The following is a 25,762-nucleotide window of genomic DNA, read 5'->3' as shown; positions in this document are numbered from 1 at the left end:
GAGTCCACGAACGGCACCACCATATATTCACCAACTATCTTTATCTTAAAAAAGAATTCACCAACTATCACGTACTAGATTTGTTTATCAAATTGATAATTATAGGTTTTCTATCCTCTGTGTTTTGATGACCATTTGGTGCGCGGTAAATTATGTGAGAGGGTAATCATCCTCAATCGTCTTCTATTCTGTTCCATTCTTCAAAAGGAGGAGGCATACCCAAATTGAAGTGGGCATGTCAAATGATAGAGACCGCGGCAAAGAAAATACAGTCGTAAAAAAATGAGTGGCTATCTTCTACTCCCTCTAGTCCAGTTTATAAGGTGTGGTTTAACATGGCACGATCATCCAAATTACACTTTGACTATTTATTTATTTTATACTATAATATTTATGTTATAAATTTAAAGTACATTTGATTACAAATCCAACCGTATCAAGTATGTATTACAATAGTGAAAAATGGTTGCCTACTTTTTACTAAAAAAATGTCAGTCAAATTATTGGTTCAAGATTGTCAAGTTTGAATCTTAATATACTATATACATGTGGCCTTATAAACTGGGCTAGAGGGAGTAAGAGACAAGATTGAGAATATGCATTCCTCTTTCCCTATAAATGGCAATAAAGAGAATTTGGTAGAAAAAAACAAGCTCTAGCAAATCCCCTTTTTCTATATTTTTTCTCAATCCCTCAAAGTCTCCCCTCATTCCTTCAAAGAAAAGGGAAGTGACACATAATTTTCTCAATCCCCTTTCCTCCCTCGACTCATGATAACTGTTGGATCCATGCATCTACGGTGCTCGTTCGTCGATAGATCGTCGCCTGCCAGAGCTAGGGCCGATCACACCGTTGCGCATGGGCACCACACAAGACAGGACGGGGGCAGCCACGACGGAGCTAGGGCCAAACACACCGCCACACAACCTTGTTTTTTTTTTTGCTTTAGACATCACTTCCTACATTGCAGCTACCGCTGCTAAAATCTCAACATTCTAGAGCGGCGCAAGTTGAAGCTCGGTGCTATATGAGTCCCATACTGTAGATAGCTCCAGTTCCAAATTTGTTCCACACTGCAAGTAGGAAAAGTGGTTCACTATGAGACTCACTTTTAGGTCTATTTGGTTTCGAGGACCAACAGGGGCAGGACGGGACGGCCCGACTCCAACATGTTTGGTTTGGAGGCCTCCAGGGGCGAGGACATCCCGTGCAGGGCTTGTCGGAGTTGAGGAAGAAGCGAGGGCTCATCGGAGTTGCCGGACTTGAGGAAGAAGTGAGCGCGCAGGTGAGGTCTGTCCTGCCCTGCCGCCTGGACGTGTCCGTAGGGAAGGGGAAAGGAGCAGGCGGTGCTCCTGGATGTGTCAGTGGGAAGGGAAGGGAGGGGAAGAGGAAAGAAAAAAATAAGACTGGCACGTTGGCCCTCTGTCAGTAGCAAATCCCACTTTCCTCACATCCCTTCTCAGCCAAACAGAAAAATAAAGCCGGTCAAAGACCATCCCACAACACCTTCTCTCAATCAAATGCTATCTAAGCTCTACTTGCACACTATGGAGGGCTTTAGACAGTGTAAGTTTGGCAAAAGAAAAGGTACCAACATAGTAAAAAAAGTATTGTCATAAAAAACATAGCAAAATAAGTACAAACCCTTTCTTATAATATATATATAAGTAAATATATCTTTTACATATGAAACCTGTACCCAAACCGCGGCCAGGCAGCGTGCCACGTCATGGGCTTTTCGCGGCCGTTCGATCGGGCGCGCGGACGGCCCAGATCGGGCGATCCGCGGTCATTTTACGAAAAACCCCTTCTATTTTTTGGAAATCAACCCGCGCTGCAGAGGCCCTCTCAGAATATTTTTCAAAAAACACCTTAGATTATTTCCAAATCAACCCGCAGTCCAGAACGGATGGGTTCTGGGTTTTTTTTTTTTGCAAAAAAAGACCTTCACTTTATCGAAAATCAACCCGTGCTCCAGAGACACACTCAGCAATTTTTATGAAAACCTCCTCAGATTTTTCTCAAATCAAAATACAGACCACCTTTGATTATATCTTCTTTTTTCAAAAAATAAATTAGCTGAAACTTTAAAGTTACATAGTAAATCACAAAAAAATTGTAAATTAGAAAATCAAGTTGATCTGAAATCCTAACGAGTAGAAGTATGCAATACATCCATAATATCACATGTTTTAGTAAGGATTTTTTCATATAAACTTTTACCTATGCTTTTAAGGGGCAAATAAAATTATACCTTCATGATGATAAAATCTCGAAAATACATAAAAATCATAAAATAAATAAAAAATTACTGAATTTCTCATCACTACACCTATATTCTTATTGCCACTGCCTAATCGAAAGGGAAGGCACGGCAAAAGTCGCGCCCACGTTTCTAGTGTAGTCCTAGATTCAAACATTAAGCAACAGGTCTTTGAGGAACTCGAGGAAAGCCTCACGCGACGGGCCCCCTTCCGCCAGCGCCTCGGCCGCTCGGTCCCTCGCCGCCGCCGCGTGCTGCCTGAACACCCGCGCGCCGTCGGAGTCCTCCATCACCCACCTCACCTTCGCCTCCACCTCTTCAGCCGTCACCACGTCCTCGTCGTCCCTCCTCATCTCCACCCCTAGCTTCATCTCCTCCACGATCCACACCTTGTTCAGCTTCTGCTCCGCATACAGCGGCCAGCACAGCAGCGGCAGCCCCGCCACGACGGCCTCCAGCGTCGAGTTCCACCCGCAGTGCGTCATGAACGCGCCGGCCGCCCTGTGGCGCAGCACGTTCACCTGCGGCGCCCACGACTTGACGACGAGTCCCCTGTCCTCGATGCGCTCCGGGAACCCGGCCGGGAGGAGCGCGCCGACGTCGTCCGCGGCGCCAGGAGGGCTCCGCACGACCCAGAGAAACCTCTGCCCGGACCTCTCCAGACCGGCGGCGATCTCCTCCAGCTGCTTCTTGGGGAACGCGCCCATGCTCCCGAAGCAGAGGAACAAGACGCTGTGATCCGGCTGCGCGTCCAGCCAGCGGAGGCACCCGTGGTCTTTGTCGCCGCCGGGCGACACCACCGGCCCGACGCAGTATACCGGCGGCGTGGGGCGGCCCGGCACGCACAGCCCGTCCCTGAGGGCCCACATCGCGCGCGGCTCCAGCGACTCGAAAGAGTTGACGAGGATCCCGCGGGCCTCCGGGATCCGGGCAGCCGCGCGAATCATGCCCCTGCACGCCTCGCCGTCGTCCGCCAGCGCTGGTGGCAGGTCCGCGATTCTGAACGGAGGAACGCCCGGTAACGACAAGACGGCGGACTCGCCGAGCTCCGCGAAGCTCGTGCCCACGCTGGCCCGCATGGCGGGAAGGCCGAGGAAGCAGGCGAGGCCGGCCGCGCCCGAGGGGGAGAAGAAGTAGGCGGGCAGGCCGAGCTCGGCCGCGACGTCGAGCGCGTCGGCGCAGAATATGTCGAGGACGACCGCCTGGACGCAGCGCGACGCCGACAGCGTGCGGAGGAAGTCGCGGAGCGGCGCGTTCGTGGCGCGGAGGAAGCGGAGCAACCGGGCCAAGGGGTCCTCGGGCTCGGTGTCACCGCCGCCGTCGGAGGCCGGCGGGGGAAGCACGTGCAAGGCGACGGAGGTGTTGGAGGCCTTGGCGCGCGCGACCGTGGCGGCGAAGCCGTTCGCGTAGACGGGCGGATCGAAGACCACGATGGCGACGTCGACCTGGTCCCCGCCGTGGCGGAGGAACGCCTTGGCCAGCTCGAGCATCGGCGCGAGATGGCCGACGCCGACGCCCGGGTACAGCACCACCGTCTTCTTTTCCATGCCTCGATTCGACTGACAACGACTCAACTGCCAGCTGCGCACCAGCACCGCCCGATCTTTCTGGAAAGCTGCTAGGCTGTCTGGTTGTGGGACACGAGTATGCAGTGCACACGCCACAAGCGTGCAGCCACTGGGATCAGTCAACACTTGTCATAGTGCCCACGCCTACCCCCAACGTTGCTTTTTTACTTAGGGCACCGCCAATGAAGATTAACATTCCTAATGGATCTAATACAAATAAAGTAATCTACATAGACTAGGAAAATATTAAGACTACTATCCATACTATGCAAACTATCACTACTTATAGTTTGTAAAGAAACTTTATCCTTTCATCATATCTTACCTTTATTTCCTCTCCCTCTTCTTTTTTAGCATGTACCATCTTCTCTCTCCCCAAGCATACGTAGCTTCTGCAAGCTACTATGACAAGTGTAGAACATCTATTTTTTTATCTGATCCTACATGACATTTAGGGCTACTAAGTAAATAAGCAGCGTTGGGGAAGCCCTTAGCCCCAAGGACCATGTAGGATCGGATAAAAAAAGTACTTCCTCCATCTCAAATTATAAGACGTTTGACTTTTTTATACTAAATTTGACCACTCGTCTCATTTAAAAATTTATGCAAAATATCACTTCTTTTGTCGTGGCTTGCTTTATTAATAAAAGTTCTTCAAGAATGACTTAAATTTAACTATGTTTACATAATTTTTTTAATAAGACGAGTGATCAACCTTGGGGTAAAAAAATCCAAACGTCTTATGATTTGTGATGGAGGAAGTAGGTGCTCTGCACTTATCATAGTGGTCTGCAAAAGCTACATATGCTTGAGGAACGAGAAAGTGGTCTATGCTGAAAAAAAAGAGGAAGAGAAAATAAAGGTGAGGTACGGTGATAGAAAAAAGTTTCTCTATAAACTACAAATAGTAATAATTTACATTGCTTGAATAATAGTTTCGACATTTCCTGGTAATCATTTTATTTATACTGCAACTAAGAGTGTCATCGGTGACGCCCTAGCAGCCAAGCTAGTGTTGAGAAACGTGTCACGATGTCACGTGGAGAGTGTAGGGGAGAGTGATAGGCCGATAGGGAAGGGATGATGTAGAGATACAGAATTTCACAACTCTTTTTTTTAATAATAAAAATTGAATTCTAATTTGGGGGATTTAGTATATGCCTTCACTGCTGCAAAATGATTTTTTTTCATGGTCAAAAATAAAATAGAGCCGGCTTTCAAAACCGGTATCATGCCATCGATCATAAAATAAGTCATTTTAAGGAATAGTTTTACAACTATTTCTAAGATATCGATTTTCAGGATCGATTCTGTCTGGAAAATGGACTATAGGCCTATTTACTTTGGATTTTGGTGTTTGATGACCAACACAACTAAATTGGACTAATGAATTTGCAAGTGATTGTTTTGTAGTTCAAAAGGGTGCAAGGCGTGACTTGGACGAAGGCGACGCGCTGATCCGATGATCAACACCTTAAGCAAGACCCTAGAAACACAAAAGAAGACCTAAGATATCAAGCAAAGTCCAAGCACGAAGAAAGGAATCAAGCCGGACACAAGATCGCGAAGAAAGCCGGACGCAAGATCGGGAAGAAACGAGCTCACAGAGGTAACCGAACGCTAGCGGAAAGCGACCGGACGCTGGCAGAAAGCGACCGGACGCTCCGATCAAGAGGCTCGGCAACAGCAGGCGTGATCGGACGCTAGCGACAAATCGACCGGACGCAGGACTGCAGCGTCCGATCGAGTACAGAGAGGTTTTAGAGCAGCGAAATTACGACCGGACGCGTCTGGTGGCATGTGACCAGACGCTGGCAGCGTCCGATCAGTTGATCGCGGCTCTAACGGTCGGGACGACCGGACGCGTCCGGTCAAGACGTGATCAGCGTCCGGTCAATAGTAGAAAAGCGGGATTTCGTCCCCAACGGCTACTTTCTCAATGGGGCTTATAAATACACCCCCAACCGGCCAAATGAAGTGTGTGGAGCTGAGGAAACATATCAAGGGTGTTGATACACTATTTTAGTGATCTCCACTTCCATAGTGCTTAGTGATTCATTAGGTGATTAGCGTAGGTACTTTGCGTAGTGCTTAGGTTGATTAGACCGCCGCTTATGCGCTTGCTCTAGGTTTAAGGCCTAGTGCTTAGTGAGGGTTGCATACCTCTTACCACTCGGTGCTTGCACGCACCATAGTTGTACATCGAAGGGGCTTATAGTCTTGCGAGATCACACCAACCGCGGTTGTGATGTGGCCGCCACCGTGTACCGGAGGGAACAAGACCCACGGCGTTTCGGCTGGAAGCTTGATAGTGAAGATGGCGGGGAGCATCTAGGAGAGGCTTGCTGGAAGGCATGTCAAAGATCCACTTGCGCGTAGGGAATGCCCGAGGTTATCTATGGAGTTACCCGACCGGGAGCTTGGCCCTTGCGAGGGATTTCTTGCGAGGGGCTCCAACGAGGACTAGGGGAAAGCTTGCGCGCTTCTTGATACCTCGGTAAAAATACAGGAGTCGTCGATAGGAGTTTGCATATCTCTACCTTGCTCTTTAACTTCTGCATTTACATTGATTGTATTACTCCTTTTGCGGTAGAGATAGCAACACACTAGCAAAACCATAGTTGCACATTTAGATAGTTTATCTTTTGCATAGGTTTTGCTAAGGTTAGAAAAAGGGGCCATAGTTTAGAGTTAGAATTTAAAGTTGCCTAATTCACCCCTCTTTTAGGCGTCACGATCCCCTACAAGTGGTATCAGAGCCGGTTGGCTCAATTTGGACCTTTAGATTAACCGTCGTTGAGCCGACGCTATTTAGAGTGGTTGGGATTGATATCTCTAGGCCTCTGCACTTTGACGACACTAACTTCCCCTATTATAAAGCTAGAATGGCTTGCCACCTTGAGGCGGTTGATTTGGATGTTTGGAGAGTCACTCGTGATGGGATGAAACCCATTAAGAATCCTGATAAACCCATAAAGAGTGAAGAAAAGGAAATGCATTTCAATGCTAGAGCTAAGAATTGTTTGTTTGAATCTTTTAGCATGGATGTGTTTAACAAAGTGTTCGCTTTAAATACGGCACATGAAATTTGGTTAAAACTTCAAGAGCTCCATGACGGCACATCTAATATTCGTGAGAAAAACATTGTCTAGCTAAACAAAATTATGATTCCTTTACTATAAATGATGATGGGCTTGTTCGTGATATGTATTCTCGTTTGAATCTAATTATCAATGAGCTCCATTCAATAGGATTAACAAAGCTAGATGATGCGGACATCGTGAGAAAGATCATCTCCGTGCTACCACAAAAGAAATATACAAGCATCATCACCATCCTTCACAACATGGAGAACTTGAGCACTATAACCCCGGATATAGTCATTGGAAAGATAGTGGCATTTGAAATGTCATGTAAGATGGGTCAAGACGAAACCTCTTCATCAAGCAAAGGCAAAGCTCTCGCATGTAGCGATAAAAAGAAGATGAAGGGCAAGCAAGTTGAGACAAGCTCAAGCTCAGGCTCCTCAAGTGAAGATGAAGAAGAAGATGAGGATGATGATGATTCAAGTGATGATGATCAATCTTCCTCCTCCACCTCTGACCTTGATGAAGAATCAATTAAACTTATCAACAAGGTGGAGAAGATGATCCAAAGGCTCAATGTCAAGGGTGTGCCTATCCAAATTCAAGATATCATCTTCACTAATCAAAGAAATGAGCAAAGAAACAGAGGATGCTATGGATGCGGTGAGTTGGGGCACTTTGTGGAAGTTTGTCCAAACAAGCCCACACCCAAGACAAAGAAGAAGGCATGCAAAAACCAAGCTCTGACATCAATAAGGTCATGGGATGATTCTTCAAGTGAAGAAGAACACCATCACAAGAGGCGAGGCCGCAAGCACTCATCGTCAAGCTCTTCTCGTATGTGCCTTATGGCACGAGGTAACGAAAGCTCATCCTCTAGTGAGAGTGATAGTGATGATGAAATGCCTTCTTATGATAAAATTGTGCAACAAAATCTTAATTATGCTAAAGTTTGCACTAGTCAACAAAAGAAGCTCGAAAAACTAAAAGAAAAGCTAGATAGTTCACAAGAAGCATACAAAACTTTGCTTGAACAATATGAGAACTTTGCTAATCTCAATGTTAAACTATCTACTAAAATTGAGCAACTTGAGGCTAGTGCAACAACAAATGCATACACAATTAATGATGAGCAACTTGTAAAGAAAAATAAAAAAAGAAAAGAAAAATTAGTTAGATCACAAGATGCTTATAAAAGTTTGCTTGCTAAAATAGAAACCATGTGCAAACATTGTGATGATCTAACTATTAAAGTTGCTAATCTTGAAGCCGTCGGTACAACCCCCACCAAGGCATCTAAAAAGAAAAGTTCTATCTTTAACATGCCTAAAAAGGATGCTTCTACCTCTTGTAACGATTTATGTTTGGACTCACCCTTGTGCAACCAAGTTTGTGTTGAGAAAGTTGTTGTACATACACACACACAAGAGGTTGCAGAGGAAAATAAGCAACTCAAGCAAGAAGTAGCTCGCCTCACCAAGGACTTGACTCAAGAGAAAGGCAAGGCGAAGCAAGCCCAACTACATCAAGATAACCCCGTCAAGGAAGTGAAGAAGCTTGATGAAGGACAAATCGTGGTTTGCTATGTGTGTCACAAGGAAGGATACAAGTCCTATGAGTGCAAGGTGAAGAATGGGGGAGGAGCGAAGAAGAAAGACAAAAAGCAAACAAGCAAGCTTTCCAACACCTACACCAACGAGGTGGACAAGAAGGCCTCCACACCTTATCTCTTGAAGAAGAAGAAAAATGACAAGGTGGTGGCCATCAAGGTGAACAAGCAAGCCAACAATGGGGTCAAACGCTTTTGGGTGCAAAAAAAAATCATTTCCAACATGAAGAGCACCAAGAAGGTTTGGATCCCAAAAGGGAAGTGAGAGGTCCAATGGACTTCGGGGAATTTGAAGACTTGGCAAAGTATGAATGCATTTCATGGGGTGCATTATGATGGACAAAATCATTGCCAAGTGGGTTAGTGAATACTATGGATCCAAATTCTCCTTCCCATGTTAGGTAACTAGATTCAATTTACTTCAAATGGTACTAGATTTAATTTCCTACAAGTGGCATATTTAAGCATCTAGTTACTCTTCATGCCTAGGTTTGTATTTGCATGCTTATATCTTTTGTCATGCATACACTAGGTATATCTTATGGTAGGCTTGCTCGGTTTCATTCTTAACCCTTGGAGCAAACCTACATGGCTTAAAATTGTTTAGGAGCACGTCACATAGCTTGTCTTTCGATTGTTCATCTAATATGTGCCAAAGTCCAAATTGTAGATAATTTCTCCTGAATATCGCTTTCGAAAATGACTCTCACATTCATGTGATGTCATCTTTCAAGTGGTATTTTTATTCTAAAATCAATGTGCATGTTTCCTACAAGTATTCCAAACTTGTGTGCACAAATTTAGGAAGAGGTACTCTACAAGTTGGATGCTTTGAGACTAACACCTTTTCAAGCTTATCATGTGTATAGTGGTCTCATTGCAAGGAAAATGGAGTCCCTGAAATTAAGCATCATACTTCAAATATTCACCACCTATTGCAAGTGTTAAAAATCAAATTGGTTTCCACATATGGTATTTCTAAACCGATATCATCATGTTGATTTTATTCTGATATTTATATGCTTTCTGCATGCATTATATATATTAAATTTCCTTGAGCAATAATTTGCCAATTATGCATATGCTTTGCCTTCTACCATATGTATGCATATATTTAGGGGGAGCTTAATCTATATAATGTGAGAGTAAAATTTTGTGACATATTCCACTCTACACATAAAGGATCACAAAGTTTGACCCTCCCTTGTGCTACTAATGTCTTCCTTTTCGGTGTTTGATTCCAAACGGAGAGAATTTAGAGGACCAAAAGCAAGCATTATTTTGTAGAACCAAAAGCTAGATCATAATAATTTACAAGTGGTAATGATCTACAAGTGGTAATGGTCCGAGAAAGGAAGGATAGTGGATTATGGATTAGTCTATGTAATGGGATTTTATAGGAAGCAAGGCTTAAATCCATAATGCCACATGGGGACATTTGTGAGGGCAAGATAAGTTTTTCAAGTGGTATCTTCTAGTCTTACAAGTAGTATCTTTTAGCATCATATAACCTTGCCCCTTGCATTGCATCCTTGCAAGTAGATAGTTTTTAAATTCTCTAAATTTTTATTATTTGCTTGCTTTGGTCGTGTTGTCATCAATCACCAAAAAGGGGGAGATTGTAAGGAAAATAGACCGTAGGCCCATTTACTTTGGATTTTGGTGTTTGATGACCAACACAACCAAATTGGACTAATGAATTTGCAAGTGATTGTTTTGTAGTTCAAAAGGGTGCAAGACGTGACTTGGATGATGGCGACGTGGTGATCCGATGATCAACACCTTAAGCAAGACCCTAGAAGCACAAGAGAAGACCTAAGATATCAAGCAAAGTCCAAGCACGAAGAAAGAAACCAAGCCGGACGCAAGATCGCGAATAAAGCCAGACGCAAGATCGCGAAGAAACGAGCTCACAGAGGTGACCGGACGCTGGCGGAAAGCGACCAGACGCTCTGATCAAGAGGCTTGGCAACAGCAAGCGCGACTGGACGCTGGCGACAAATCGACCAAACGTAGGACTGCAGCGTCCGATCGAGTACAGAGAGGTTCCAGAGCAGTGAAATTGCGACCGAACACGTCTGATGGCATGTGACCGGACGTTGGCAGCGTCCGATCATTTGATCGTGGCTCTAACAATCGGGACGACCGGACACGTCCGGTCAGGACATGATCACCATCTGGTCAGTAGCAGAAAAGTGAGATTTTGTCCCCAATGGCTACTTTCTCAGTGGGGCTTATAAATACACCCCCAACTGGTCAAATAAAGTGTGTGGAGATGAGGAAATATATCAAGGGTGTTCATACACCATTTTAGTGATCTTCACTTGCATAGTGCTTAGTGATTCATTAGGTGATTAGCGTAGGTGCTTTGTGAAGTGCTTAGGTTGATTAGACCACCGCTTATACGCTTGCTCTAGGTTTAAGGCCTAGTGTTTAGTGAGGTTTGCATACCTCTTACCACTCGATGCTTGCACGCACCATTGTTGTACATCGGAGGGGCTTGCAGTCTTGCGAGATCACACCAACCGCGGTTGTGGTGTGGCCACCACCGTGTACCGGAGGGAACAAGGCCCGCGATGGTTTGGCCAGAAGCTTGATAGTGAAGACGGCGGGGAGCATCCAGAAGAGGCTTGCCGGAAGGCACGTCGGTGACCCACTTGCGTGTGGGGAAGGCCCGAGGCTATCCACGGAGTTACCCGATCGGGAGCTTGGCCATTGCAAGGGATTCCTTGCGAGGGGCTCCAACGAGGACTAGAGGGAAGCTTGCGCGCTTCTCAATACCTCGGTAAAAATACAGGAGTCGTCGACGGAAGTTTGCATATCTCTACATTGCTTCTTAACTTCCGCATTTACATTGATTGTATTACTCCTTTTGCGGTAGAGATAGCAACACACTAGCAAAACCGTAGTTGCACATTTAGATAGTTTATCTTTTGCATAGGTTTTGCTAAGGTTAGAAAAAGAGGCCATAGTTGCCTAATTCATCCCCCTCTTAGACGTCACGGTCCCCTACAGATTCTTTTAAGACAACTGTCTCTAAAATCGATTTCAAGATCGCTTTTGTTAAGTCCATCCTAGAAATGATTTTTAGATGCAGTTAACTTATTCAACCGTCCTTAAAGATAATTTTTAGATTTAAGAAAAACATTTAGAAGTTATAAAAAATAAGAAAAAATATTTTAATGTGGCCAAAAGATTTAATTTTTGATTTGTTTCGCAAAAGTGTAGCCATGGGGAATCAAATCCATGATCCATGACCTTAGGAAAGCATGTACCGCCTCCAAACCACCACATCACATAGCAACTTGTGAGTATGTATATATGATGTTGTCTTTTTTACTTATATGTATAAATCTTATAATCAATACGTTGTAAACAATGTTAAATGAGAAAGTTATCAACTACAAAGTTTTAGATTTCGTCAAGCTCAATAATTTAGATATGGAGCATTCTCCATCCAAGGACATTTAAAAAATTTGAACTCAAAATTTGAGAACTTAATATATCTCTATCTCTTTTACTGCTTTCTTGTCTCATCTTTGTTATCTATGCTAGCAAGGACCTTGATCTTCTAGGCTCTGACAAGTACACGTCCGCGTGTAGAATTGTTTATCCTTGTGCCTTGTTTGTTGTCATGGAAAAAAGCTGATGAGCCTGATAGGGAATTGTTTCTTTTAAACCAGAAAGGGAATATCTCATCATCAAATGAGCACAATGGTATCATAGGTAGGAATACCCTCTTCCCAACATGTTGTCCTAAGACGATTTCTACATCAATGGCGTTTTTTAAACCCCCGGACCACTAGCCTTGTGCCGTTACAAAACGCATTGAATGGATGAATGTTTCTAAGGGTCTGTTTAGTTTCCCATTTTGATCAAAACTTTTGCTGTTTTATCTCATCTTTTGGCAAAATGGATTTAAACATCATAGGCAAAAACAGCAAAACTTGAGCTGCAAATTTTTTGGCATTTGGAACTCAAGAGGCCCTAGACAAAAAACGTCTTGGAAGCACGTGTTGTGTCTGCATGGCTAAAGTTTTGCCATGCATCTAAACATCAAATGCCAAAAGTTTGAATGGCAAAAGTTTTATAGCAAAAGATTAGGGGCAAAAGTTTTACCATTCCAAAAAGCATCTAAACACCCCCTTGTTCCCCATTTTGGCCAAAACTTTTGCTGTTTTATCTTATCTTTTAGCAAAAAGGATCTAAACACCATAGGCAAAAACAGCAAAACTTTTGGCATTTGGAACCCAAGAGGCCCAAAACTGGACAAAAAAAAACATCTTGGGAGCGCGTGCTGTGTCTGCATGGCTAAAGTTTTGCCATTCATCGAAACACCAAATGCCAAAAATTTAAATGATAAAAGTTTTGCAGCAAAAAAATTAGGAGCAAAAATTTTGCCGTTCCAAAAGCATCTAAACATCCCCTAAGTATATGACCAGGCAGTTGACCTTGAGCTTCAAAACGTAGGGAGGCAAAGGCAACCCATTAGTTGGATGTGATTAATCACTGAAAAGACTAGTACTGTGTGGTTCGAAAAGAGTACGCTATCTATCTTTTTTTAGGTGTCGCTGTGGCATTCGAACACGTACAAACACAGAGTCTACATACACATACATATGAACAGTTACACATACAAACACGTACTAGTACCCTAGATCCGACCGCGCTTCGGACGCAGGCCCACTCTCCCTATGGACGCCCTTTAAATTCCTTAAGCCTCTGTGCTGCCTTGGTGTGGCGTGGCGTGGCGTGGCGTGGAGCGTAGGTCCATCCAAAGGCTCCGGCCGGTGGAGCGTAGGTCCCTAATTGCAAGCCTAGGTCCACAAAAGAGGTAGCCCAGATTCGACTGCACATGTACATGGCCTTTCCGTTATTTATAACGGGAAGCGACCCGTCGATGGCAAAGCAGGCGCCGGTGCGGTGCCCCGCCGCAGCAGGCTGCAGGCATGAGAAAGTTCGGCAACAAAAACGAGAAAGTTCGACCAATCAGAGGTTACAGTAGAAAGAGAATTATTTTCTTGACGTTGAAAACAATCCTTGAACTTACCTATTTGTCCGAAAGCTAACTCTTCGGTTAGTTTTGGGACTTAATGATGTTACTTATCTATTTGTCCGAAAGCTACCTCTTCGGTTAGTTTTGGGACTTAATAAAATGACGATTTTGCCTTGAATGAAAAATGAATCAGTGCAGAGCTCAGTTTGTCTGTGTCTAATTTTGGGGAATACTATTTTTAAAACATGCAAAATATTCCTCAAAATTAAACGTACACAAACTGATTCATTTTCCACTCAGATGCAAAATCATCATTTCATCCTTGACTTATAACATCGTTAACTCCCAAAACTAACTTTCGGACCAAATAAGTAAGTTCAAAAATAAAAGGGAAAAAAGTAAGCTGAGAATCCTTTTCGGAGCCAAGGAAATAATTCTCTCCATAGGTAAATGGTAATGATGGTAGCTTCAGCTATTGCAAACATATTCATTTATGTGGTGAATGTTTACATTTTACAAAGGACCAGGAACTCAAACGGGAATGGAGTAGATAGATGCCATGTTTATTTTTGTGTCACTATATATATATACACTATAGAGGGTCCGAGCATTCATGTACAATTTTATTGATCCCCTAGGGCGCCGCTAAAACATGTTGTGTTGAATATTTTCTCTACCTTAATACAAAGACGCACAAATCTTTTGCTTGTTCGAGAAAAACTATACGTACACACTGAGCCAGAGTACTTCGCACTCGCTGTCAATCCCTTGGTTAATTATTCGATCTTGAGAGGCCAAGCACACGCATGCATGCATCACGGCGAACTCGACACGTCTAGCACGTGAGATTGTTCCCCGGGTCGACGTTCAACTGCTGGCAGAACTTCTTGTAATAGTTCACCCGGTCACTCACCTTGTCGGGCGCCTTCCCGTCGCACTCGCCGCTGTTGATGACCCGGGTCGTGGCCCCGAATCCCCGCGGCATGGCCTGGTGCACGTTGGTCATCCAGAACCACAGCGCCGACTCAAAAGAAACGAGGGGGTCCTTGGCCACCGTGTCCGGATTCCTCAGCCCGTCGAAGCCGATTCTCTGTCCCGCAGCGCCGTAATTGTAGTTCCACGAGATCTGCAGCGGGCCGCGTCCGTAGTACTTCTGTCCCTGGGCGCACGGCCACTGCGTGAAGTTCATGTCGCAGAAGTCGTCCATGGCATGCTCGTCCATCTCCCTGATGTGGCACATGCCTGTCGGTTCGTTTATTATATATATAAGCCATGCATGTGAATTAATAATGGCTAAATTTCATTTTTCGAACTTGAACATGCATGAGAGTATTGGACATCCTTCGCGACCCGTAAAACAAGACAAATTTGATCTTCTAGCCGGCTTCAAAGGTGACATTATTTTTTTTAAGTCAAAACCTAGTTAATCTCTAAAGAAAAATCATAAGTAATTAATATTAAATTAGAAATATACTAAACCAGTACTTTTTAAAAAAAAATTTTGTTATCTACCTGTTTGTTTTGAATTTTTATTTGAAATTAATTATTTGGATGTTTTTTGTTTCATTTTTCTTAGTGTTTCATTGCATCTAGTCACGTTTGTTGTTATTATTTAAAATTATCATTTCTTGATCTAATTGCATGATACTCCTTCCGTCCCAAATTATAAGTCATTTCAAGAACCTTGAAGAGTCAAAGCATCTTAAGTTTGACTAAATTTATATAATAAGATAATAACATTTATGATATCAACTAAGTATCATTAGATTCTTCATTAATTATATTTTTATAGTATATCTATTTGATGTCATAAATCTTTTTATTTCTCTCTATAATTTTGGTCAAACTTGAGATGCTTTGACTCTCTAAGATTCTTGGAATGACTTATAATTTAGAACGGAGGGAGTACATGTTTGAGACCTTTATTGTTTGAAACTATATAAGCTAACCAAAATCATTTCCCATAAAAGTAAAGCGATACATATAGTGAAGCGTGGCATAATCTGTGAGGTTGGTGTTGTCTTCTACGGAGTATGTCTTTCTATGTACCTACTTGAAGACTGTTAGATCCTCTAGGTCGATCTCCAGGTCAGATATAATTCAAAATGATAAATAAATGATAAACATGGCTACGAGCAATAAAACAATATGAACATAATAAATAAATAAATAAATTCAAAAGAACTCTAAATAAATCATCAATAAATAGATAATATTTTCCTAATAAAGTTAGTACTAGTTTCATTTAAAATAAATTAGGCTCTGTTTGGATACAAGGTATTTTTGAAGTTCCAGAAGAATACCATGGTTTTGTGAAGTACTTTGGTTTTAGAGTACCATAAAGTGTTTGGGCGTGCAATAAACTTTGTGGTTTTAAATACCATAGTATTCCTGAAACTGTAGTCTTTTTGGAGTTTTAAAAACTCCACTCTAGACATCTTTTTTTTTTCTAAACCACGATTTTGCACATTAATGGTTCTAAAACTATAATTTCTTTATACTACGGTTTTTTGAAACTACAACATCCAAACAGGCCCTTAGTTTGTTTTATAGTAGTATTTTCTAACCTCCGATATACATAACACTTTCGATTTTTAAACCAGAATTATGAGACAGACGATCTGCTGTTCTCTAACAGTTGAAACCAAGCAAATTTGATCATGTAACGAGTTTTCAAATGTGTTTTTTTTTCGTCTCAAAATAATTTAATTTGGGTTAAACTCTAAATAAAGGATTAATTAGGCACGCCTTTAATAATCGACAGTGCATGATACATATGCAGAGTCGATCGACTCACTTCCGGTCTCGTGCGCGACGTGCGCGAAGAAGGCAGCGATCTCGCGCTTGCCGTCGTCCTCCGAGCCACCTTGCGCGAAGTCCGGGTACTGGTTGGCGGCGTTCAGGAACGCGTTTCGCGTATAGAAGTCCCGGCCCTCGCAGTTACCGTTCTGGTTCTGAGACTTGATGCCGTCGAAGAAGGCGTCGCTGACGACGGTACCCACGTCTGTGCCGCCGCCGGTGGTGGCGGCGAAGAGGAGCGCTAGCCCAAGGGCCAGCACCGTCGTCAGGATCCCCGCCGGCGTTGGTGAGCTCGCCATACTTGTTGGATCACACAGCTTCAGCACTAGCTTGTTGTCGTTGGGTGATTGTGAGATAGTGTGTTGGTACAGTGGTGGTGTTTATATAGGATCAGTGCGTGCTTCTTCTCGTTGCATATTATTGCAGTCAAAGGCGGTCCCTGTGCCGGCGACCCTATGCCGCACGGCACGATGCTCGTTTATTGCCGTAGTAGACCGGGCAATAATCGAAAGCTTCGTGATGCGAATGTGGTGGACATGATGACCGTAAGTACCCCTGCTGCACTCGGAGAAAACTAGAAGCCGTACGTCCCTGGAGCAAACGCCACTCCAAGTTGTCACCCCTGCCAAGTGCCAATGAACCATAGTGTATATATAGATGCGGCAAGGCACTAGCATGATACCGATACTATTAGGCACTATATCTTATTCGTATCGTGCCATATAGTGCCGTGGTACCAACTTCTCGGTCCTCCAGGCACGTCACTAACAGCAGGGGCGGAGCCAGGATTTGAGCATACGGGAGCCACTTAAGCCTACAACAATCATACATGATGAAATGTATACAAGACAATAGCATAGATAATATCTAAATAAAAGTTTATTTTACGATATACATAAAAGCTAAAAAAAATTCGGTGAATATTACAAAGAAAAAGGGAACAATTCAATTAGCACTAGGTCTCCAGCATCAGAAAAATATAGATATCACGGTAATAATAGAAACAAAGGAGATAAGAAAGAGAACATAAAGACTAGTCCTAAATAATATAGATACAGTTGGAGATCAACATAAAGAGAGAACAAACAAGCAAAACACTAACTCTATTTACACTAACTATATTTGTTAACTAGCTATTGAATTGTACCGTATAGGAAAAAGAAAAGAAATAAAAAGACAATAGAAAGACTAATCCTAGATTATTAGAGCATCTCCAAGAGTTCCCTAAACCTCCTCCTAATCCTAAGTTTTTAGAAAGATCCACAAAAATCCATCTCCAACAACTCCTAATACAATCTCCTAATATTTTAGGAGTTGGAAAAAAATCTCCCTCATCCACGTAACTTTACGCGCCGCAACCTCGCGCGTATACTTCGACTCCCGCTCGGTTTCCCTCGTGGCGTGGTGTTTTGGCGTGGAACTTCCCCTCACGCGCGAAAGGAGATCGTCGCCGCCGCCGTTGTCTGGAGAGGAGTTGGTTGCCGCCGTCATCGTGTGGAGGAGGTAATCCATCGATCTACCCATTGTGCGTAGCCGTTCTGTTCTTCTCGCCGAGGTAGCGGCGTGACCGCGCGCACGTGGACGCCGAGGGGATCGGAGACGTCGAGGCTGAGCGCGTCGCTGCAGACGACGCCGTGCGCGCGCATCCACCGCCTGAAGGCGCGGAGGCGGCTGCGAGGGGAGCACGCGGGTGTGGTCGTGTGGAACGCCGGATATGGCGAATGAATCGATTGCGTAGGAGACTGGGACTGGGAGAGGGGATCTCACCGTGCTGTTGCGGCGTCGGTCATGGCGGCGGCGGCGCGGGTGTCCGTCACTCCGTCCACCGTCCTGGGTGTGGTTTGCCTGTTTTTGTTTTGCTAGAAGCGTGGACTGAAAAGTGGCCCCAACACGTTGCTGGGCTGAAAAGTGGACCGGGCCTCACCTACACTCGGTGCGTTCTGAAAATAGCTCGCGACCCATTACACCAACAGATTCTAGTGCACCAATTTCAAAAAAAATCATCTTTGTGACGGTATGATTCAATTTACTGTAGTTTTGAATTGTTTGACTATATATTTTCTATTGGTTTCTCCTCTGTACCGTGGTGCATGGAGTTCTCTGCTGATGCCTATTGCCTGCTACTACTACCGTGGTGCATGGAGTTCTCTGTTGATTGCCTATTGCTTGCATGATTAAGAAAGAGAAATACTAACGGAGGAGCATTTGGTAATGATTTCTTTGTCCATATTTGCAGGCTCGTCGCAATGTCCGGTGGTGGTTATTGGACTGACTTGGTCATAGGATTTGAGGGTGTTCGTTCTTTGGACGAGTTCAGCTTTCCCATGACACAGGAAACGCACGCGTATGAGGACGTGCAGGTGGGAGCTGATGTTGAAGAAGATGAAGTGCAGGCAGTAGCAGGTGATGAAGTTGTAGAAGTGCAGTCCAGTGCTTGTAGTAATAAACGCCCACGCGTTCCAAGGCCAAACGCCAAGAGGCAAAAAAATTTCATTCCGGACGAGGATGAAATTGTTGTCTCGGCTTGGTTGAACGTCAGCAAAGATCCCATGCAAGGTGCTAATCAGTCTCATTCCTTCTTTTGGCGTAGAATTTATGATTACTATGAGACCCACAGGAAGTCATTTGCAAGCCGAACAGAGAGTTCACTAATGCATAGATGGATGTATATTTTGGAGAATGTCAACAAGTACTGTGCTTGCTATGATGCGATTGAGCATAGAAATCAAAGTGGAAAAACCATTCAAGACAAGGTAATTCTTTTTCTTATTTCAGTAATCTTAGAAGACATACACGTTGATATTTAATAAACACATATGTTTGCAGGTTTCTGAAGCATTAACTATGTTCAAAGGAATGAACGGTGAGAAGACATTCACTCTCATACAGTGCTGGAACATTTTGAAGGATGAAGAGAAGTGGAAGGCCAAGAGGAGGGAACTGGCAGAGCTGAAGCAAGCCAGTAACAAGAAAAAGAAGGTTCGCCCAGACTCCACTCCCACGAATGTACAAGTCAACATCACTGAAGATGTCACTGAGATTGCACCTCCAGAGTCCGAAGCCCGAAAGAGGCCACAGGGACAGAAGAAGACAAAAGATGCTCTAAGGCGAAGAGGAGGTGAAGCTTGCATGGAGGCTTTGGACAAAATGTGGGCGAAGAAGGAGGCATTTGACATGGAGAAAGAGAAGAAGAAAGAGGAGAGGCACATGGCTTCACTTGAGCTCGAGAAAAGGCGCCTGGCATTAGAAGAAAAAAAGGTAGAAGCTGAATTGTGGAAGGTGGAAAATGACACGATCAAAAAGGAAGAAAAAATAATGGCAATGGACATTAGCGCCCTGACCGCTCTGCAGCAACAGTACTACACAGTTATGCAGCAGAAGATTGTTGCTTGTCATTTAGCGAATTAGAAGTAGTTCATGTGATTTTTTTCCCTATAGCCATTTAATTTTGGAATTCAGTGAACCTTTGCTTTATCATATATGGTCAAGTGCTTTTTAATTTGTATTATTTATACTCAGTGAACCTTTGCTTTATGATATATGGTCAAGTGCTTTTTAGTTTGTATTATTTATATTCAGTGAACCTTTGTATATGTGGCCATGAAATTGATTGGTACTGGTGCTAGCTGGGCGTCTGCTCCTTACCAGCGTATTGCCTGCATGGTCCCGTACTGCATGGAACTGTCTGCTACTGCTGGTTGGCTGCCTGATTGCCTGCTTTTTTATGTGTTCTTTGTTGATGTCTTTGCAATCAGCAGTCATGTCAAAATTCACCTACTGTTCGTAGATACACAAGTGCATGGTACTGTAGCTGCTATTGATTGGTACTGGCCGGCTGCATGGTATTTTGAGAAAGAAGAAAAATTTAAATTATATGACACGAGTGCACAAATCTGTTTTCGAGAGAATGGAAAATTGTTTATAATCAAACTTAGGACAAACAAAGTACTGATTGCAATTTGAAGCTGAAAAAGTACTCATGCTAATAAATACATAGAAGTCCTATGAACTTAATATTTATCAGGAAAATACTACCAGAGGTGCTCGATGTGGTCTGCTTTTAACTGGTGGTGTATTTCCTTGTCTCTGATCCTTTTATGCGCTTCAATGAATTCATCGAGGTTGCGATTACTCTCATGAGAAGGTTCCACATTTTGCCCACCGTAATCGAACCGCTCAGTAGGGTCAACGACTCTCTCATCTTTGATAATCATATTGTGCATAATGACACAAGCTTTCATGATGATGCCCAGTGTCTCCGTGTCCCATAAACGAGCTGCTCCTCGAACAATGGCGAACCTTGATTGCAGAACCCCAAAAGCTCTTTCGTCATCCTTCCTCGCTGCTTCCTGTGCTTTGGCAAAATATTTGTTCTTGTTCCCCATAGGCTGAGAGATGGACTTCACTAAAGTAGCCCATGATGGGTATATACCATCGGCTAGATAATAACCCATCGTATAATCATGACCATTTATGGTATAATTCACCTCAAGAGCTCTGCCCTCAGCCAACTTAGCAAATAAAGGAGACCGGTGAAGCACATTAATGTCATTATGAGACCCAGGCATTCCAAAAAAGGCATGCCATATCCAAAGATCGTTGGAAGCAACAGCCTCCAAAATAATAGTGGGCTCCTCAATATGCCCCTTGTACTGACCCTGCCACTCTACAGGACAATTCTTCCACGCCCAATGCATACAATCGATGGACCCTAACATACCAGGAAAACCATTTTGCTCACCGAGTGCCAGTAAGCGTGTTGTGTCAGCCTCATTAGGATATCTCAGGTATTCTTCTTCAAATAAATCAACAACTGCAGCAACGAACCTACGTAGGCTCTCAATTGCGGTACTTTCTCCAATGCGGACATACTCATCCATAGCATCAACTGGAACTCTATACGTTAGCATACGAAATGCTGCTGTGACTTTCTGAAAGCAACTTAATCCAAGAACATTGGCTGCCCTCCTTTTTTGGACAAAGTAGTCATCGTATGATTCTACATCATTCATTATGCGTACGAAAAGGTTCCAACTCATCCTATACCTGAAATTAAAAAATAAAATAAATGTTAGAATAATTACTTAGTGTACTAGTGATCATATCACAAGTGAATGCGCACAAACCTCCGACGGAATAAATCTAGGCCATATGTCGGATCATCAACCAAGTAATCTTGAAACATCCTTTGGTGCCCGCCTTCTCTATCTCGATAAATAACTTTATGCCCTAGAACAGAACCACCATGTCTTCCTTTTCGATTTGAATATGTTTCAACAATTGCAGTTGCTGACATGATGAGACAATCATCATCGTCTGATGAGGAATCTTTTAATTCTCTTTGCAACAGAGATTTGCCAAACGCCATAATTGTTTACACCTTGCCGTGTACAAGCAGTAGTACTACTCGCGTGGCGTCGCTGGCCGAAAGGCAGTAGTACTACTCGCGTCGCTGGCCGAAAGGAGTACTACTCATGTCACTGTCTGGATACTCGTGTCGCTGGCCGGCAGTAGTACTACTCGCGTCGCTGGCCGGAAGGCAGTAGTACTACTCGCGTCGCTGGCCGGAAGGCAGTAGTACTACTCGCGTCGCTGGCCGGCAGTAGTACTACTCGTGTCGCTGGCCGGAAGGAGGCGGTAGCCGGCTGGGTGGTGGCTGCGTTGGCTGGGACTTGGCGGCTGCGGTAGGGAGATCGTGGGCTCAGGGTACGGCACGCCGATATGTTTCCTGTGACAAAAAACAAAAAAAAGCCAGAAAATGTTGATGTGGGCCTCAATTTGATTTTTTAGATATCATTTATTAGAAACTCTTGGAGATGACTATCTTTTTCCCTCCCAATATCTTTTTAGGAGTTGCCAAACTATAACTTTTTAGGAGAAAAAAGTAGGAAACTCTCGGAGATGCTCTTAGGGAAGAAAAACAAGCAATTAAAGTACTAATTAGCATTATTACCTTGCTAATTGAATGATTAACTAGTTAATTAAAGAGGCAGCATTGTGGAGGCACCGGCATGTTGGGGGGGGTGCCAGGCCCCCCTCATCCCCTCCCTCCCTCCGCCACTGACTAAGAGCTATTAGTCATGCCGTATTGGCACTATTGGCATGGCAGCCCAGCGTGCTCGTGATGGCCTGGGCACAACCGTATAGTCGCCGCCATCCACGCCCCATGCCACCACCGCACCATTGTGCCGGTCGGGGGCCATGCCATTGTGCTCGATGTCAAGGGCGCGCGTGAGGCCATAGAGCCATGTTCGACACCAGGGACGCACCCGAGACTGGTGACACGAGCGAGGCCTTACCCGAGGCCACGGGTTGCACCTCCGCGTGGTCGAGATCGAGGGCCGTGCCGCCATGCTCCATGTTGAGGACGCACCCGATGGTAGGTCCATGTGCAAGACCACGCCCAAGGCTAGGAGCTTTGCGCCTCCATCACCATGCGGTTGAGGTCAAGGGCCGCGCCACCGCGTGCCCGAGCTGTAGGCAGCTAGGGAAGGAGAAGTAGGCGGAGGAACACAACAGGCAGGGGGAGCTAAGCCTTTATACACTCCACAACGTTACATCTAACAGTGTTGATTGACTTGAGGCCATCTAACCACAGGGAGATATCGAGCCGATATAGTACCGGCCCATTAATCGTGTTGTGCCCATGCCAGCCCTATGAACCGGACTTGCGGCCCATGCACGACACTAGGCCCGTGCTCATACCGTCACTAGCACTACGGGCTTAGTGTCGTGCCGGGTTAGGGCCATGCCTTTTCGGACCGTTCCTAGTGCCGCTCATTGGATCTAGCCCGTTTGACCATTTATAGGACCACACGCATTGTGGTTGTTTTGTGCACTAGACTTAGGCTGCGTTTGTTTCACCTTCTATGCGCTTCTGATGTCAAAAAGCAGAAAGCCAACCAAATGGTAGAACCAGAAGCTACTCAGAAGCAATTGCTTTTCTGTAGTACAATTTTCATAGCAAAAAGAACTTTTTTTCTATTTTTTGTGCTGCTTAATATTTTGTGATTTTGAAAACTAATTTTAGAGGTGGTTGACTACTGCAAATGTTGTTGGGTGGTTGACCAAATAAAATTGTCCCTGGAAATCTGTTTCTGTCACCAAAAATACCTTATTTTTATGATCGATGACATAGTAGCGGTTTTAAAATCTGCCCTTGAAAATTGATTTTGACTATCCGTTAAAAAATTGTGGTTGTTTTGTGCACTAGACTTAGTCTGCGTTTGTTTCAGCTTCTTGAGAGTGCTTCTGATGTCAAAAAGCAGAAAACCAACCAAATGGTAGAACCAGAAGCTACTAAGAAGCAGTTTCATTTGTGCAGTACAATTTTCACTGCAAAAACAATTTTTTTTCTATTTTTGTGTTGTTTAATATTTGTGTGATTTTTGAAAACCAATTTTAGAGGTGCTTGACTACTGCAAATGATTTTTCAAAACTTGAAATTCTAACTCTCTTGCCCCTCTGTGATAGTCCCAGGATATCTCGGCTGTCACGGGCATCCACTTTTCAGCTGATTACCTTTCCATACAAAACATTAGAGTACAAAATGAAGCCTATTACAATAGCTAATTGTTTTTGCTGTGAAAATTGTACTGCACAAATGAAACTGCTTCTTAGTAGCTTCTGGTTCTACCATTTGGTTGGTTTTCTGCTTTTTGACATCAGAAGCACTCTCAAGAAGCTGAAACAAACGCAGACTAAGTCTAGTGCACAAAATAACCACAATTTTTTAACGGATAGTCAAAATCAATTTTCAAGGGCAGATTTTAAAACCGCACTGGTCTAAAACAAACAAACACCGATAATCTACTCATAGCAGCGAGGCTTGGCGATTCTCCAATCCACAAGCATCCTTAAGATGTGTGCAGGCCACTGCAAGTCAGGAAATCTGCACACCACCAGATGTGTGCAGGCCATGATCAGCACCGATGAGCTTTGGTGAAACATAGAAAATAAAGGGATCTGGTGACACTAATAGTTTGACTGTAGTTTGCATCCTTAGCGCATGCAGAAAAGCATCAAGTATATAAATATTATCTTCTCAAAACCCCATCCACACTCTCATTCTCATCATCGTATCTCACCACTCATCATCTCTCACAACACCCTCATACTCTCAGTCTAGTTGACGAGGTGGCCTCCTCACGCCCCTCGTCTCAATGGCCTCAAGCCGGATCTTATCTTCAGGGGGGAAAGAAGCAAAGCAGAAGAGAAGCTAGATAGCTGAACCCTGCACACGGTAATTGATCATGACCGAGATCGCGGCTATACGTATAGATTATAAACCTCTGCACATAGTACATAGTTATCCCACATGAACAACATCGACGAATCACCATCGGCGATGAACACTGCCACCGCAAACTAGGCCGACTAACATCAGTCCTGTCCACAAGCCAGAGTGAAGATATATAGATGCCACCATATAAGTTGGGGTCATGTCGTCGAGGTAACACAGACCCTCCTGACACTAATTGCACAGGAACACAGACCGCGTGCCTACTAACTCCCACAGAGACTGGTAGTTGCCTGCACTACTTTGGGCAACGGGCCCCTTCCCCATTGGCATGTGGTGTGTACATAAGTAACCCATGATTTATGGTTGCAACCTACAAAGTCCTTAATTTGGCCAGAGCAAGCACCTTCCACCAAACCATGTGCCCTCAGAGCATGAGACTCACCCCTCAGAGGTGGTCTATCCACAAACTCCTCATCCCAACATCCCTTGGGGACTGCAGTCCCTCTAGGACTCCATGTTCCCGCCAAAGGAACTACCCTTGGTGCACTCCGTAGACCACAACAACCTCTCACTTTGGCTAGTATCACCAAAGAATCAGGTTGAGGGCAAGGAAAGTCTCCAGATCTCCTCACATCACCACCACCCACTCGGGATTCACTGCTCCCGTTGCATATCAAACCATATACCACGTGGGGGTGCATCGCGTCAAAAGCCCATCCACCATCCACAATCACCAAACCATCACACATCACATATCAAGGCATATATGTAAGTATGATGGAGTAAATGCAAGCAAGCAGACATGCATATATAAGTGCGAGCGTGGAGCTAGGTAATCAGGGTAAATTTGTTTCAATCGAGGCAATCAAGGATCAGGAAATAGCATGCATCACATATTCTAGCAAATGAATAAATGTAAAGCGCTAGCAATTATACTTTGCAATGCCTAATAGGATTCTCTAAATAAGGCGCTGCCATGACACCTGCGATGTCGAGGAAGTAGTGATACACGTCTCCAACAATCGTTGTAGCCGATCAGCAGGAGTCTCCTTCTCCATCCAAGGCGCCTTGGGATCCATCCGAGGGAGAAGCGGTCTATGCAAGAAAATGCCAAGAACGGCTACACAAATAAGAACCAATAAACTCACAAAAGGGAATCTGTAACAACCCTGGAAAATCCCTTGACCCAAAAATCACAA

The 25,762-nt window shown here is 44.2% G+C and overlaps 4 protein-coding genes across 4 annotated transcripts; 1 reads left to right on the top strand and 3 right to left on the bottom strand.

Annotated features, from left to right (window-relative positions):
* Positions 1-2,174: 2,174 nt before the first annotated feature.
* On the bottom strand, positions 2,175-4,283 carry LOC136508539 (UDP-glycosyltransferase 88B1-like). Its single transcript, XM_066503225.1, has one exon. The coding sequence runs from the start codon at positions 3,808-3,810 to the stop codon at positions 2,413-2,415; it is 1,398 nt and encodes a 465-aa protein (XP_066359322.1). The 5' UTR covers positions 3,811-4,283; the 3' UTR covers positions 2,175-2,412.
* Positions 4,284-13,999: 9,716 nt separating this feature from the next.
* On the bottom strand, positions 14,000-16,658 carry LOC136508519 (chitinase 5-like). The gene is made up of 2 exons (XM_066503206.1): positions 16,320-16,658; positions 14,000-14,764 (listed from the first exon to the last, which is right to left on the bottom strand). The coding sequence occupies exons 1-2, from the start codon at positions 16,618-16,620 to the stop codon at positions 14,358-14,360; spliced, it is 708 nt and encodes a 235-aa protein (XP_066359303.1). The 5' UTR covers positions 16,621-16,658; the 3' UTR covers positions 14,000-14,357.
* Positions 16,659-18,109: 1,451 nt separating this feature from the next.
* On the top strand, positions 18,110-19,729 carry LOC136507617 (glutathione S-transferase T3-like). The gene is made up of 3 exons (XM_066502286.1): positions 18,110-18,168; positions 18,558-19,074; positions 19,148-19,729. The coding sequence occupies exons 1-3, from the start codon at positions 18,110-18,112 to the stop codon at positions 19,727-19,729; spliced, it is 1,158 nt and encodes a 385-aa protein (XP_066358383.1).
* Positions 19,730-20,352: 623 nt separating this feature from the next.
* LOC136507910 (uncharacterized) lies at positions 20,353-21,333 on the bottom strand. Its single transcript, XM_066502505.1, has one exon. It carries the CDS (start codon positions 21,331-21,333, stop codon positions 20,353-20,355), a length of 981 nt encoding a protein of 326 aa, XP_066358602.1.
* Positions 21,334-25,762: the final 4,429 nt, after the last annotated feature.

This window comes from Miscanthus floridulus, chromosome 15 (genome assembly GCF_019320115.1).
Source record: "Miscanthus floridulus cultivar M001 chromosome 15, ASM1932011v1, whole genome shotgun sequence".
Lineage (NCBI taxonomy): Eukaryota > Viridiplantae > Streptophyta > Magnoliopsida > Poales > Poaceae > Miscanthus > Miscanthus floridulus.
This window is presented reverse-complemented; position numbering and strand designations above follow the sequence as displayed.